General features: G+C 37.8%; 1 protein-coding gene across 1 annotated transcript; it reads left to right on the plus strand.

The window, feature by feature from the left end:
- The first annotated feature begins 6,010 nt into the window (after nt 1–6,010).
- Nucleotides 6,011–17,046, plus strand: LOC121727338 (fatty acyl-CoA reductase 1-like). The gene is made up of 11 exons (XM_042115112.1): nt 6,011–6,138; nt 6,394–6,549; nt 6,721–6,811; nt 8,346–8,488; nt 9,945–10,054; nt 10,663–10,746; nt 10,948–11,056; nt 11,956–12,133; nt 13,789–13,859; nt 14,443–14,700; nt 16,896–17,046. The coding sequence occupies exons 1-11, from the start codon at nt 6,107–6,109 to the stop codon at nt 17,035–17,037; spliced, it is 1,374 nt and encodes a 457-aa protein (XP_041971046.1). The 5' UTR covers nt 6,011–6,106; the 3' UTR covers nt 17,038–17,046.
- The last annotated feature ends 706 nt before the right edge of the window (nt 17,047–17,752 follow it).

The following is a 17,752-nucleotide window of genomic DNA, read 5'->3' on the forward strand; positions in this document are numbered from 1 at the left end:
CTTTGTGTGAACTGGCCCTAATATTGTAAATTTAAATGTAAAGCTAGGTACACACACACAACACCTACGTGTGTACCTAGCTTAATACGTACATATTATATTTTTATGTATACCGCTCATATATAAAAGCACATTATGATAACAACTACATAGTTATATACACAATAACTTAAGATGTATTTAAAAAATGTTGTAGGCCAGTATTTAGACAAGAATTACGTTATTAATTTTACATTTCACGAATATTATTGGCTTACTTGTTTTTGTATGGATTTTACGTCCAAACGGGTCTCGATTATGTCAGCAAATTTACACGAATAGGCAATATAGTATTTTATGAGAATTAGCGCATTTAAGTCGTATTTTTGCTGTATTTTGAGCGAAATGCTAGTGTAATTGACTTAAAAATATAATATAACATAATATAATGTAGATATAGGTGTTAGAGTGAAAATTAATCATTGAGCATAACTTAATAAGATACGTTATATGAAAAAATATTAAAAATTACCATATTTTGACGTCATTTCTCACGGTTACGGTTGCCATAGCAACTAAATGTAAAAAAAGGTAGGAATGAAAGAGATAGAATATAATAATGTTAAGATTGATTTTTTTCAATAATTACTATTATTTTGAGATAGCTTCTCAAGACTAGCCTTTGCCACTCTTGACAACTTTTTCAAACATACATTACAATACTCAATAGCACACATTAGACAATAAACTTTATCCACCATGCTGAAACTTTACTTCTACAGGTTGCAATTAAACCTTCCTGCCAAATTTTGATATACTGATCCTTGTTAAAAATAAAAATACACGTATTTTTTCTTTTATAGTCACTCAGTACTAAAATGTTGAGAAATACCTTCCGAAAGTTATCCTAAAAACACTACAATTAATGGACACGATGCGACGGCCGCGCGTGACGTGCCCCCCCTCCCGCGCGCGCATCTCATCCCGCGTCACCCCCTCTCATTCCCCCGCGCTGCGAGTGACCGTTCTGCAACGATTTTACATGGGATAAGATATTATGTCATTGAAAAAAAATAACACCCAATTTTTTGGTTTAAATGGAAGAGTCCATTTAACCTAAAATACCTAAGTCCTGGAAAAAATTTGGCAGGAAGGTTTAATTGCAACCTGTATTTTCTTCTGTAATTACCTCAAAAAAAATATTTTTATAGAATATATTATGTTTCGCTTTATTTTAATAAGTTTATTTCTTAGTCTATATTATACAATCTATGTTCAATAATTATTTGATATTGTAGTATTAATTTTATTTGTTTGCTTTTCGAAAGTTGTGATTTTTAAATGATTGGTTCTTTGACATTTTTTGAGAAATTACTTAAATGTTTATTAATTGAGTAGTTACTTTCTGTCATCAGTTATAAATCTAAATAAATTTATAAATAATAAGATTTTTTTTCGAATAAGTAGTGAAAAAATAAAATATCAGACAAATACTATGTTAACATAACAATGTAACCAAATCATTTTTGCATTTATCACAAATATCTATAAAGGGTCTGAGTGCTGAGTTTATTTTGCATCTCACAATGTCAACGACAATATTGCATTTCATCTAAATAGTCATTAACAGTGATAACTTATTATATGCCATACAATTTACACGTAAAACACCTTACAGCGAGAAGTGACAAACTGCACTTATTACAAAATGCGATGCGACGACGCTTCAAGATAAAGTAATATGACTTGCTGCGACAGCGTAGTGTGGTATAGATAATCTTATCGTCCGTATGAACAGACCCTTATAGTCATGGTCAGTCCGGTAGTGTTTTCAAGTAAAAATCTAGATTATACCAGATTATACTTTATAAGTTATTATCTATACTAATATTATAAATGCGAAAGTATCTCTGTCTGTCTGTCTGTCTCGCTTTCACGCCAAAACTACCGAACCGATTGTAACGAAATTTTGTATACAGATAGTCTAAAGCCTGAGAAAGGACATAGGCTACTTTTTTACTGGAAAAAGCGTTGTCCCCTTACAACGCTGTACAAATGCGTAAATTTGTTCAAATTAAGTTAGTTCCAAAAATTCAAAATAGATGGCGCCGTGCGTCTCCTACATCACGCAGACGCTTGCTCAAAACTCTTTCTATAAGAGGTGGTGTCATCCTTTATTTCGTAGAAGTCGTTCTATAAGAGGTGGTATTATCGTATTGTCAATCTTTCTCGATTGTTATTTTTTTTATATGTTACTTATTTTTTACGTTACTTATTAAATCAGTACTTTATCTATGCAGTGACGTAACCTTAAACCTATCAATGATAAATAGTTTATGGGTAAAGTTGTGAAATATAAAGATTAATTTAAAAAATTGAAATATTATATGCACACTAATAGGGTTGTTGAGGAAGTGATTATGAGGAAGAGGAGGAAGAGGAATTTTCACGCGTAAATTTAGAGGATGCGGATGAGAAAGAGGATATTTTTTGAGGAAGAGGATGCGGATGAGGAAGCGGAAGAGGAAGCGGATGAGGAAGAGGATGATAGGAAATTATAAATACTAGCGGACCCAACCCAAAAGTCTTTGTCCTGTCTATCCATAGCTAGGTACATACATTACACAAAAAATAATTAAAAGGGCATTTTCCAGTGGACCAAACTATGAATCTAAACCATTCTCAAAACACACACAATAAAGAATCATCAAAATCGGTCCAGCAATTAAGGAGGAGTTCAGTAACATACACAACACACGCACACAAAAAAGATGGATACGCGACGCGCATGCGCAGTGAAATTCCTCATAAATTCCTCTTAAATTTTGAGGAAGCGATAGCGGAAGAGGATTTTTTCATTTTTATTTATGAGGATGCGGTAACGGTTGAGGAACCCAAAATATTGCGGAACTTCCTCATTATGAGGAAGCGGAATAGGAATCCTCAGCAACCCTACTGACACTGCACAGCTGTTTTGATTTAAGGGGTACCAGTGTTTTTTTTATTAAAGCTTTTGACACCAATTTTGTTGACATCGTGCGCTATAAACTGAAGTCCACGCGGACGAAGTCGCGGGCAACAGCTAGTAATTTATAAGGTGGTTTCCTTTATTATGCAATTTACATAAAATTTAGATTCTAGCCGGTATAATACTATCTACTTAGTGTAAACGCAAATAACTTGTTATAGTCTCTAAGAAAAGGAAAAGGAATATGTATATTTACAACTTTTAACTGCATCCTGTCGTACTAAAATCTGTAGACACTAAAGTAAGTATATTTTGCTTTCAACTTTTTGAATCCTATGCATTCGTCGAAGGTTGTGAATTTTGAGTTAGAGGAAATATATAAATAATATTTAAGTCATCAATTATTATTATTATCATAGACTTCTGAATATAATATCTAAATATTCTGTCATTGTAAGAACAGCTTTTTTCTGTTCTCTTAGCAGTTTAATGTAATAATAATAGTGACATAATATTTAATTAAATAAAAAGAGCGATATTTTTGTAAGCTTTTGTCTTAACCGCATTAAATAAATGTTAAGTATAATAATTCTAGAAAAGAAAAATGTAAATGTTACGGTCTATGATATGGTAGAAATTTTAATAGCTAAACCTATCATCAATTTCAAAGTGAAAAATCATGATTTTAAGTATCACACCTACGACAAAGTAAATTGTTTATTCACTTACTCAAGTAAGTAACACTTACTCAAAAGAATATTTGTAAAAATTGATTATTTATTTGAAGAGTATAAACATTAAATAATGACTATTGTATGCAATAATTTAAATTAAATTACTGCGAGGCCACTCAAACCGCAGCGGAGGGAAAACGGTAGTGACGCGGTAGTACAATGCTTATTATATGTACGAATTTCTGTGATAATAATCACTACTTATCTCGTTAAAAGGTCAAAATAAGCGGTCCGCAATCAATCGTAAGAATAATAGAGAGTACTTGTCAATGTATATTTTTAAAGTTGCTATTAATGCTTCTGATATTGAAAGTTCATGGCCAAGCAAGTAGAAATAATTTCCTTTATTTAAATTTGCAGACACGTACATATTTAAATAATAATTATTGGCATTTTAAAATGCATTCTTACTTATGACAACGCATTTTCTTATAAAGAAGGTATTTATCAACATAAAACACGATCAAAGTGATCAAATCAGTTTAACTTTGATTAACTTTTCTTCATTTCTATAACAATTCACTAAAACATCACAAGCACAATCACAAGTGCTTTAATACATGCAGTAATTTATTACAAATTCTATTTTTACAAACCAGCTAGGTATACTTGAAGTAGTCATCAGTCATGTAACCATCATGTAACAGTATCTTCATAAGATGATCGATAGATGTCGTCACAGACAAGAAAAATAATTATGAAGGTTATAACTTATATATTATTTAGGACAATACCCCTTATATAAGAATGTTTATCAATTTATAATTACTTCTCACTCAAGTCATATAACCTCCATTTAGAAAAATCTTTGTACAGATGCCTTACAGTTTTGCAAAGCTAAAATATGTATAATAAGTAGCATAAGCTACACCTAGAATATTCAGTATTGGATGAGTCGCCGCGCTTGTAATAGCTAACTAATGGATTGTTGTCTTGTTGTGTAATACAAATAAAAATAAATATTTAGACACATAGCTTCGTTTTACTCCTTGTTTAAAAAATTCGGTATATTTTAGTAAGCGAGTGCTGCGTTGTATGCTTTGACGCACGTCGCTAACTTCGTGGCCACAGCCAAGTAAATTGTTGTTGCTTTGCAGATATTTATTAAGTAATGCAGCTCAATTGTGAACCTACGAAATTATATAGCTACCTATTTTTAACCGACTTCCAAAAAACGAGGAGGTTATATGTTCGGCTGTGGACATATTTTTTTATTTTTGTATGTTCTACGATTACTCCCCTGTTTGTGAACCGATTTTCGTTTTTTTTACATTTACGTATTCAGTAATTGTCGCATTTTCTTACAATGTATTTTCAAAGGGTTAAGCATCGCTCTAGACGCAGCATCATTGCCTGAACGTGAGCCAAAATAATTATAATTAGGTAGTGCATTATGTACATAATATTATTGTAATTCATTTATGTATGGAAATTGCAAATGAGGCGCATTACTGGTTCGGAATATTATGTCTATTCATGCAGAGCTACACTAATAATTGGAAGGCGCTTTTTGCATATCCACCGACGTGAATATATTTTCCGCTATTGTTTGTTTGTCGAAGTTTTCCACTCATAAAGAAAGCACATTTTTTTTTTTTTATTTGTCGCCTTCGTTTCGGCACAGTTCAAAAGAGACAATATCGTTTTGCGCTAAAATTAAGACTAAAGTGTGTGAATTAGAACCGTCTTAGTTACAAAGCGGCCATGACGTTTTTAGAAGATCGGGATTTCTCTGAGGTGCCCACAATACCAGAATACTTCACCGGGAAGACTATTCTCATTACGGGGGGTACAGGTATGTAACACGAGTTTATAAAGCGCTTAACTCACAGCGGCTATAATGTAAAGATGTACAATGAATCAGAAGAAGAAGATCAGAGAAGTTGATTCCTATGCAGATAGCGGACGATCACAATTAACATTGAATTGACATAAACCGACCACGTGAGGTAGGTCCGTCAACTGCGTAGGATACAATTTCCTCGATGGTACGATAGGTACGTCTTATTATATCTTTCAAATCGTCCCGTTTCGCCAACCATCCCGATCTTGGGCAGCCCTCATCCTTCCGCTGCCAGCTTCTTTTAAATCGTCAGTGCAACGAGCTGCAACTTGCAAGGTGTCCTAAGCCACGTTTGCCTGATCGTGGTCAATTTCGTGGTGGTTGTGGTCAGTCAATTATCATGAAGGGAAAATATTTTGTTATCTAATGCCTCCACAACATTAATAAGTCTTACCTTAACATAAGCAAGATATTAAAAAACCGTATTCCTGATGATAGAACTTCGACCATCAACGCTATACAAAAAAATGACGTATTCTTCAGGTTTTCTAGGAAAAATTCTTGTGGAGAAACTGTTGTACAGTTGTACCGAGTTGAAGAGGATATACCTCCTGGTGAGAGCGAAGAAAGGTGTACAACCAGATGACCGCCTCAAGCAGCTTTACAATAACCCGGTGAGTGACCTTCATACATCAGTCAACGAGGACAATTATTTATAACTAGACGTTCCACGCGGCTTCGCCCGCGTAAATCAGATATTTCACAGACGAATTAGTCCACAAAAATAGCCTATGATCCTTCACGTGGTCTACTTCTTATCTGTGCCGAAATGTAACGCTTTAACGTTTAACGCAGCTAACATTTTTTTTAACGGATTAACGATTAACGAAGTTAACTATTTGATTAACGGTGCCCAGCTATGCCTATAGGTATCGTCTCCGGAAAACGAGGCCGGGTATATTTGAAGCCAAAGTCTGCATCGTACCCGGGGATGTGTCTAAAGATAACCTGGGTATATCAGAGCAGGACCGCGCTATGTTGATCAACACTACCAACATTGTATTCCACTCTGCGGCCAGCGTCAGGTACCTATAGTCTTATACAATACGCAGAAATTAAATTGTCACCTGCTTCTCTAGATTTTCTTTTGAACGAAGTTTACAGGAAGTTTACTTCCTGTAAACTTCATAAGAGACTTGTTAACTGCTCTATTTCTCTCTCTCCGCTATACACATATCCTCGTCTCTCTCTCTCAGGTTCGACGAGCCGTTAAAAGCCGCCACCCGTCTCAACCTCTTAGGAACGAAGCAAATGCTCGACCTCGCAAAAGAAATGACCAACTTTGAAGTAAGAATTATTAAACATAATAATAGCGTATTTAAAATATCACTAGCTGTTTGACCGAGCATTGCTCGGTATCCGATGAAAATGACATTTTCTAGAAATGATTCCTAGCTAGATCGATTTATCGCCCCCGAAACCCCCTATATACTAAATTTCATGAAAATCGTTGGAGCCGATGCAGAGATTCCAATCTATACTTAATATTATAATTGGGAAGAGTTTGTTTGTTTGAACGCGTTAATCTCAGGAAGTACTGGTCCGATTTGAAAAATTCTTTTACTGTTGGATAGCCCATTTATCGAGGAAGGCTATAGGCTATATTTTATCACGCTAAGTATAATAGGAGCGAAGAAATAGAGGAAAATGTGGAAAAAAGGGGGGAAATTATATGAAAGGGCCTATTTGAACGCGCTAATCTCAGGAACTACTGGTCCGATTTGAAAAATTCTTTCAATGTTAGATAGCCCATTCATCGAGGTAGACTATAGGTTATATTTTATTACGCTAAAACTTATAGGAGCGAAGAAATAGATGAAAATGTGGAAAAAACGGGGGAAATTATATGGAATTGGTTATTATATTATTAACTACTGGAGCATTTTTTATGTTACTTGGCAAACATGAAGAATAGACCACGTGAAGGGACATAGGCTATTATTTGCTGCAAAATGTACGGTTGCGTGAAATTCCTAAATTACGCAAGCGAAGCCGCGCGGAACATCTATAATTAGTATATAATAAAATCGTAGGAAAGTCAACTCTGTAAGTATATTGAATATTTTTGTACAATAAATAATACTTTGGATGTGAACTACTATGGTAACGCGGACGAAGTCGCGGGCAACAGCTAGTTATATATATATTTGTATATTCTTGTGAATTGAGAGTAGAGCAATTCTTGTGAATTGCTCGTTTAAAGATATAATATTTGTATAGGGTGTTTGGTGAAATTCAATGCAAGCAATCAAGGGTCTAAAAATAAAATAAATCCTGCTTATCCCAATGTGCCCCAAATTCCACTTTGGTCGTCCAGGCCCGAAGATCGTCAGAATCTAATAGGCAACGTTTGCACTATGTTGTAATCGTTTTGGGTTTTTGTTTGCTTGCATCCTTATGCCGAAAGCTTTAGACACGATATGAAACTTTTTTTTTTAATAAGGGGGCAAACGAGCAAACGGGTCACCTGAGGGAAAGCAACTTCCGTCGCCCATGGACACTCGCAGCATCAGAAGAGCTGCAAGTGCATTGCCGGCCTTTTAAGAGGGAATAGGGTAATAGGGGAGGGTAGGGAAGGGAAGGGAAGGGAATAGGGTAGGGGTTAGGGGATTGGGCCTCCGATAAACTCACTCACTCGGCGAAACACGGCGCAAGCGCTGTTTCACGCCGGTTTTCTGTGAGAACGTGGTATTTATCCGGTCGAGCCGGCCCATTCGTGCCGAAGCATGGCTCTCCCACGTATAAAACTTCATATAGTAACCCTTTATCAAGTAAAATGTCTCTCATGATTTCAAACGTATATTCTATTCAATTTTTCAAGAGCTTCGTCCACGTGTCGACGACATACTGCAACACTCACCGCGCACGGCTCGAGGAGCGGCTGTACACGCCGCACATGGACTGGCGGCAGCTGCTGGGGCTACTGCTGTTGGACGACGAGACCGTACGACACCTGACACCCAAGTAAAATAAATAAATAAAATAAAAATTGTTTTATTTCTGAATAGATTTGTAACAAATATTTTCAGAACGTTGATGCTAATAGTGCCTACCACTTCGGGAACTATCCCGGCGAGAAGAACGGCGTAAGAAACTCGCACGGGGTCCCACTTTTTACCAAAAAAGTGAGAAAAAATTAATCTTTTTAAAATAAAATTTACAATTGTAACTTAAAATTATACACTGTCAACATCCATACATAATTGTAAGTCATAATATAATAATGTAGAAGTAGCCTTGCAAGGAGCCATCCTACTCCCAAGATGTGCCATCGTTTATGAAATCATTGACCTTGTAATAGGCTTTGGCACACAAACGTTCTTTTTTAAATTTATTAATCGAAAAATTTTGAACGTTTTCTGGGATTTTATTGTACAGGCGTATACCTTTAAATGATTTACTAACTTTACTAAGTCTGATCATCGGCAAATCCAGCTTGTGCTTATTTCTGGTGTTCCTACAATGAATGTCACTTTTAGCTTTAAATTTACTTATATTTTTTCTAACATATATTACATTATCCAAAATGTATTGAGAAGCAACAGTTAGAATACCAATTTCTTTAAATTTATCTCTCAGAGATTCAAAAGAAGACATTTTATAAATAGAGCGTATGGCTCGCTTCTGCAGCACAAATATTGTATTAATGTCGGCAGCGTTTCCCCATAAAAGGATTCCATATGCCATTCTTCTATGAAAATAACTAAAATATACTAATCGTGCCGTGTCTTCATCAGAAATTTCTCTGATTTTTCTGACTACATAGTGAAGTGAGTGGAGAACTGCAAGTGAGTGGAGTAGTCATAATAATAATACCCCACATCGGTTTCGGTGACGGTGGCTCGTTTCATTGACACCAGGCCAGTTACTCAGGAGTAATTTTATAGTGCCCAAGCGTGTGCGCAGTACACAAGAGTACTCTCTATTCCTTTTATTATCTTCACCCAGTGGGACGGATGACCGACACGACAGGCAAGAGATCAGGCGCAGGTCTGACTTTTTACATGCCCATCCGACGCAAGGATCATCTTACTCGTCAGACAATCAGGTGATCAGCCCGCGTTGTCCTAACCAAACTTGGAAATTTGTAACACGTTTCCAACGCGAGAATCGATTCCACGACCTCCGAGTCATAAGCCCCGCTCTAAACCACTAGACCACGGAGGCGTAGGCCGCGTAGGCGAGAGTTATAAGCAGATGTCGCAAGAGCGAGGCCAAGCGAGCAAAAGAACATGATGTTTGAACGGAGCAATGTGACTAAGCGCCTTTACAATCATGTCGCAATATCGCTGACAGAACTTATTTGGATTAGTTTATTAGTTATAAGTTTTCTGTGCTTTTTAATAGGAACAACAATTTCATAACTTATTCAATCCCGATTCTAAATCTCTAATCTCTGTTCGTTACAATATATTTGCAGACTGCTGGGCGACATGGCGAACACGTACGTGGTGACGAAGCACCTGGCGGAGCACATGGCTAGCGAGGAGCGCGGCCGCCTGCCAGTCATCATCATGAAGCCTTCTATCAGTGAGAATCAGCCCTGGATTTATGTATATAGGCCACGGTCTATGGGCGGCAGCATCCTAGGATGACGGCAGAGTTCGTACACAGGGGCGGCAAAAGTGGCCTATACTCATAAAAAATATCCGCCATTTTAAATCTGTCCAACCCCCCTAGACAAGCGGCAAGCGAGTATCGTAAACGCTAACGCTAACGCCACAAAATGTATGCGATTTGACATGAGTCATCGCTTATCGCAAGCGAATACTAATGTCAAATCCATTGTATATGGGAATGACATTGTATATGGGATTTGACATTAGTATTCGCATATCGCATACATTTTGTGGCGTTAGCGTTAGCGTTTACGATAATCGCTTGCCTATGGAGGCAGGGCGAAAGCGACACTTCATAAGTAGGTTATATGCAACACGAACGAAGTATAAGAGTCTATGCTCGGTCAGGCCGAAGCCCACTGACGTCATTTCAGACGTTGTATATATCTTGCCGTTCTCCGAAACTTCGATAGTGCGATGCAGGATTGTTAGGCGAATTGTGGGTACCGCCACAGAGGAAAGGCTTTTATGTCTTTTACAATACGAGTATTTTATTAGGTATTTAATATTAAATTTCAGTGACGGCGAGTTTACTAGAGCCAGTACCTGGTTGGATCGACAACTTTAACGGTCCTGTGGGCTTGCTGTTGGCCTGCGGCACTGGTGAGTATGAACTTTATATAATTAATAGCTATATTAATTTATTCTCTAAAAATAATCATAAATTTTATTTCCTTTATATAATGGGACAGTTTTTGCGGATAGGACCAAGATACTAAAGTATCTCCAAATCGGTTCAGCTGTTGAATAGCCGATACACTTACAATATAATGTTTAAACATGGATGTAATTGTGACATTCCAGGCGTGGTCCGCGTGCTGTACACGGAGCCGGACGTGACGCACGACTACGTGCCCGCAGACCTCGTGGTGCGCGCGCTCATCGTGGGCGCCTGGCTCAGAGGAACCAAAAAGTGGGCGCTATTTGGCACAAAAAGATTGCGATCTCGTAAATAATCGCTATTTGACAGTTCAAATTGCACGCCGATTGCTATCGCATTACTATCAAGAGCCACACGTGATACGAAAAATGCACGTCTTGCAAAAGCGAAGCAATTTAGCGATTTAAATGCAATTAATAGTTCCTTGATTGTTCGGTAGTTGTCGCTAGATTGCTATCGTATTGTTTGTTATAAAATAAGGGTGCAAACCTATCTCACGGGTCACCGGACGGAAAGCAACTACTGTCGCCCATCACTCGCAACATTAGAAGAGCTGCTGCGTTGCCGGCCTTTTATTTTATTAAGTTACCTACAAGGATTATAATTTATAACATTATATTACTAGTTGACGCCCCGTAACTCTGTTGCATCAACATTCGATAATCGCGCGGAACTGTACATTTTTACGGGATAAAAAGTATATACTTTCCCGGTACAGCTCAAAGTATCTCCATACCAAATATAAGCTAAATGGGTTTAGCGGTTTGAGTGTGTAGAGGTAACAGACAGACACACTTTCCCATTTATATACGTTAAATGTACTTATGACAAAGATTTTCAAACTAAAATTTTGCGTGTCGTAACTTATTGCCCCCTTAAGTGACGGCCAGTAATTTAAGCTATTGCATAGTTTTTATCGCAGGATTTAAGCGCGGCGACCGAATCGAGAAATTCCGTAACGAATATAAGCCTAACACCACTCCGACCGGCACAGCGGTGCGGCGTTGAATGCCGTTCATCGTCTATCGTCGATTCAGTTCGGCAGATTCCGGCACGGTGTGTGTGCGGGCGACTAGACGTATGCGTGTAGACTAACAGCTTTACCGCGGCAGTCCTCAAGTGTCACACGGATTTTTTTATTTGTCCCACAGACTGGAGCCAACAGACGACGTGCCGCTATACAACACGAGCGCGGCGGGTCACCTCAACGTGACCCCCCGCGAGATGCGCACACTGGGGGCGGCGGCGCTGGACCGAGTCCCCCTGGACTCCGCGCTCTGGACCCCCTGCCACTCCATCACTAGTTCCACGCTGCTGTATTACTTTCATGTGAGTGATATACTCTCGATACCGTTTTTGTACTATCAGAGAAGCTGACCTAAGTAATTGGCATAGCTGGGCACCGTTAAACGTTAAAGAGTTACAATTCGGATGAATTAACGCAAGTTAACGTTTATCGTTAATCCGTTAATATCATGGGCGTACCCAGGTTCTGGACTAGGGGGGGGGGGGGGGCAAATTACCCAGGTTCTGGGCCAGGGGGGGGGGCAAATTACGCAGAATCTGGAATTGCCAAGGGGGGGCAAATCAGATTTTTATAAGCTAGGTGTTTATAAAGAATAAAAAATTAATAATGTATTGCGAACAAATGGCTAAAATTCGTTATTTTTATAGATGAAAGTACTAGATAATATACTTAGTAGGGACGTCAACATGATCCAGGGGGGGGCAGCTGCCCCCCCCCCCATCGGTACGCCCATGGTTAATATGTAATATGGTCTTGTTGTAACTTATATCATTGCGTTAGTGTACATACAAAACCTGTTTGTTTAAGGTTTTGGAAGTTAAAATGTTAGGGACAAAACAAAATACTTCTATAATTATTGTATTCTACCTAACGAAATTATACTGCACTTTTCTTTATCAACATGCAAATGATTTATAATAACAATAAACAAATCACTCTCTCTACAAGCACCGGCGCTGAGTAATGAAATGATAAATCTCTTCTTACTTTATTTCGACTTCTGCACATTAATGGAAGTTAACGAGTCCGTTAATATTTTTAAAAGTTAACTTAAAAGTTAATCCGTTAATCAAAATGTTAACTTCTTTAATTAACGATTAACGGATTAACGAGTTAATGCCCAGCTATGGTAATTGGTCGCATTAGGTAAAACCCATCCGACCGATCACAATTCACAGCTAACATTGAATTGACATGATCCGACCACATGACGTAGGTCCGTCAACTGCCTAGGAATCAATTTCCTCGATGTTACATGGGGAAATGCTTTCCGCATTCCCTGCTGATTCCGACGTCGGCCGGGGTATGTGGTAGGGTTTACCTTCTAAAACTCCATGGTGCTCCATTCCTCGCTAAAGCAGAGTTGCGGGTACGATAGAACCCCAACTCTACCAGCATACTGTATCTATGAAGCGAGGTACATTTGCATTGTTTGATTCAAACTTTGATAATCACGTACAAAAGTTAATATTAGCGTGTGGCGTAGTTTGATGTGTTCATGTGTGTAACGTGAGAGCGTGTAAATAATATAGCCGTGGGGTAGTTACGAAGGCAGTATCACTATCAGCTATGTTGATTTTTCACTTCATTTTCAAATACAAATATTTATTGACCAAAAAATTTTGACATAATATAACGCGATATATCTAACGGATCCCCACACTAGGCGATGCCTGTCCTGTGGGGTATATACAGTTACAATAATTACATAATTTTATTTGAGTGTAACATTTCTATTATTGTTAGATTGCACAGCAAGCATGCTTTGATTTCTGATTGTACTATCAGAGATTGATTCATCCCAGGAATCATGATTCACTCAGTCGACAATTTATTATCACTGTCACCCTATCCTCCAACTGCCTATGAATAAATTTCTTCGACGGTACAAGGGACAATTAATAAGAAATAATGCTTTTTCTTACTATTAATAAGTCAATTTTCCTTACAATTTCAGGTATTCTTCGTCCAGCTGCTTCTCGGTGTCCTCATCGATACGATCCTCCGGCTCCTGTCCAAACCGCCCAGGTACAATATTACCAAATATTCCCTGCAATTTCGTTCGTCCAGGTATTCGTTTGCCGTGCAGGAACCGTACATTTTAGTCGGACAAAACTACCAAATACTAGATAGAATCTAAATCGGTTTTATGGTATTACAGTTACTGTCTATAAATTGTACCAAATGACATAATATCAGCTTTGTATTTTCATAAGTGTGGTTTATTCTGGCAAAAGACCAATAAAGATATCTGCTGTGTATTTTTTGATGATATGAGTTTTTTTTATTAGATGATATAAGTTAAGAACAGACATAGATCAAGATAGATACCGCATGTCGCTCCATTTGTATGAAAACGAGCGTGCCACTTTTTTACTACCAACTGTGACGTACCGATGGTAAGAAACGTGTCCATCATCAAAGCCAACGCACTTTTAGGCATTTTCAAAATTCCGATTGACGTCCAATTCCGATAGCAGACTAAAGAAAAGACTTTCGAAAGACGAGTATTGCTCGTCGTTTGGGAACGCGATATGGCACGCGAAGTACATACACATGCGGTATCTATCTTGATCTATGTCTGTGGTTAAGATCAAGTCTTTCGTTACAGGTTGGTGAAGATCTACCGTCGTGTCTTTACCGCGTCTCTGGCCGTCAAAGAGTTCACGATGAAGCAATGGACATTCTCCGTGGACAATCTCCTGCAGCTGCGAGCCTCCATCAAGGAACAGGATAAAGAGGCCTTTGACTACATCATCGAGTGCATCCCCATAGTGGAATACTTCACCAACAGCATAGTAGTCTGTAAACGCGTGATGCTGAATGAGGATATGGACAATCTGCCGAGGAGTAAAGCGTATGCACGAAGGTTGGTGAATGCTTTTACGTTTAGTATATGCGCTTTTTGACAGATTTGTTGATAATACGCAATTGATAATAATTAGTTGGATCGTGCCCATATTGATTAATAATTGTAGAGCTCAGTACATATATTTTAAAGGAGGCATAATTTCTTTGGCACTCTCTTTAATACGTTGAAAATGTCGGCATTTCTTAACCGACTTCCAAAAAACGAGGAGGTTATAAATATATTCGGCTGTGGATATATATATTTTTTTAATTTTTGTATGTTCGACCACTACTCCGCCGTTAGTGAACCGATTTTCAAAATTTTAGTTTTTTTATATTAGGTTTCATTCCAATTTGGTCCCATTTTCACAAAAGTGGTGATCTGATGATGGGATCCATGAGTAATCGAGGGAACTCCTCAAAATTTACATGGAAACATATGGTGATTTTGGTTTTATGAGAAGCATCCTAAGCATATGCTACCAAAACGCAAGATTTTGCACCAAGGTAGAAGATACTAAGAGAACTCCGGATTCCTTATAGATACAAGTTTGGGGGCTTAGGCGTTGTTTTAAGAACTGAAAGCATATGCTACTATACAAATTACATTCATCATCATCATCTTCATCACTACCATGTCATGGTCACCAATGTCACAACTCACATGGTTGTATATGGATACAATATACACACAAAACCATAAAATATCATCAGTCATCACGTTATGTCCTTATTTATTTGGTATATTTCAAAGCGATTTTAATATAAAAAATATACTTAATGTTGTTTCATAATGTTGTTTCAAAATATATAATATTTCAAGTACCACAAAATTGAACATAAGTAACAAATTCAACCTTTACTCCAGAGCGTAAGGCACACATTTGGGTTGAACTGAACGGAAGGAAAGGGCACTATGGAAAAAATACTTAAAAAAATTTGGACGAAAAAATTCAACCTCTTATAACCACCCTTTTTGAATATACCAATCGATAGGGGGCGCCAAGGGGAGCAAAAAAGCTCCGATAAACTTTTCTCAAAAATCAACCCCTGTCGAAAGACAGGCCGAAATGTGACCCTCGTTAGCACGGAGAAAATACTTAAAAAAATTTTGACGACAAAAATACAACCCCCTATGACCACCCCTTTTTATTATACCAATCGATAGGGGGCGTAAAGGGAAGCAAAAAAGCTCAGATAAACTTTTCTCAAAAATCAACTCCTGTCGAATGACAGGCTGAAATGTGACCCTTGTTAGTATGGCGAAAATACTTAGAAAAATTTGGCTAAGATTTAGGAACCTACGTCAATTAAATGTTGGTGACTTGGGTTAAGGAGGATTGTTTTGGGTGAGAAAAACTCATACTTACCGTTTCCACCGCCAGAAAACTCTCCGTTTAGAAGAAATTCGCATTTGAGATTTTCGTAATCTTCAGATAAGATCATCAGCTGTTTTCTGATGTTTACGAAGTATTTTGAAGGCATCTCAAGGCTGTGATGAGTGGGTCTTACTTAACTACTCAGCCACGGATACCGAAGGGGGGGGGGGGGGGGGGGGGACGGGGGGGCGTAGCCCATAATTTTGAAGTCGGTGCCAGTTCCAAAAGTTTCAAATATTCTGTCAGAGAACTAAAGATTCAGCTATCTGATACCGACTTCAAAATGATGAAGATTGAGTACAGAAATAGTTGAGGTTTAGCCGAATTCGGAAAAAGGCACTATTAGATAGGAAAAATTATTTAATACTTTTTAGTTCATATTATAAGGATGTTATTATTGTTTTTACCTTGGAAGTCGGTTTGAATTTTTTGTTAAAAATAATAATTACCTATTTTTGCTCTCTATCAATAAATTGTAAATGGTATTCGCGCGCGAGCCTGACTCGCACTTGGCCATTTTTTTTACTTTTTCTTTAGTGTTAGGGACCTATCAGACAGAGAGCGGTCACGCGTTCAAGCGTTCTGCGTTGAGAATTCTGCGTTCGAAATCGAGCGGTCAGTTACACAGTAGGAATTTTGATGCGGTCAGGAACGCCCCCTGTGTATCTCTATATAGCGTAATACAAAACAAATAACGCAAAAATAACCGCTTGAACGCTTGACCGAGTGACCGCTCTCTGTCTGATAGGTCCCTTATTTACGAATCCTTACGTTAAGCATAATAACATATGCTTCGTGCGATAACGAATAAGACCACATTCCTATTTTATTTCAGGTTAAGTATATTGGACAAAGTAATCAAGGCGCTAGTGGTTGGTGTCATACTGTGGTGCAGCTTCACGTCCCACGCCGCTAACTCCTGTTGGCTTGCTATATCTGATTATATAAGACTTGATAGCCATAATAATATATTATAATGAGAGGAAATTTATTTTCATTTGACATAATATTTATTATAATCAAAAGAAATGGACAAAGTAATAAAATTTGGTACAAACATTGTGTAGACGGGGACATATTATTAGGCTTCATTTTATTACGGCATGTATGATATGAGCGTTCCTTTTCCGATTGCCAACATCTAGTTAAAAATTTGGAGAAATTCTGCTTCCCTAGTAAAAATGGATTCGTCAATTTTGATTGCGAAGTCAGATGTCGAAACGGTGAATGCATTTTGACTAAGCACCTTGTTACGATCTCAATGGTAATGTTATGTAGGTATCATGTCTAAGAAAATGCTCTATCATGGAAATTCAATTTAAAAATAGATTGCGTTCTGTTTTTATTTTAATTAAATTAGAGGACAAACGAGCAAACGGGTCACCTAACGGGATAAAAAGCAACTACCGTGTTCCATTGACACTCGCAAAATCAGAAAATCAGCCTCTTCCGAATTGGTCCGGAAATACTGCTGGCGACGGTTCGTTTTTACAGTGCGCGGCAGAAAGTTACGCGAAAAACGCAGTGAAAGACTGCCACTCATCAATAGTCATACATCATAATATTTAGTGTGGGTTGCACCAGAGGCGTGGTTAAAGTTAAAGTTATGGTTATAGTTAAGGCTAAATTTAGCTTTAACTTTAACCTTAACTTTGACCGGAGAAATTGACAGATGACAGCTGGTCCAACAAG

This window comes from Aricia agestis, chromosome 5 (genome assembly GCF_905147365.1).
Source record: "Aricia agestis chromosome 5, ilAriAges1.1, whole genome shotgun sequence".
In the NCBI taxonomy this organism is placed as follows: Eukaryota; Metazoa; Arthropoda; class Insecta; order Lepidoptera; family Lycaenidae; genus Aricia; species Aricia agestis.

What these genes read in the sequence shown, in the direction of transcription:
- LOC121727338 (XM_042115112.1), top strand. Translation starts at nt 6,107, where the DNA reads ATGACCGCCTCAAGCAGCTTTACAATAACCCG. An exon ending in AAGAAATGACCAACTTTGAA is followed by an intron (nt 6,812 to 8,345) that starts GTAAGAATTATT and finishes CAATTTTTCAAG; the next exon opens with AGCTTCGTCCACGTGTCGAC. An exon ending in TGGCTCAGAGGAACCAAAAA is followed by an intron (nt 11,057 to 11,955) that starts GTGGGCGCTATT and finishes TTTGTCCCACAG; the next exon opens with ACTGGAGCCAACAGACGACG.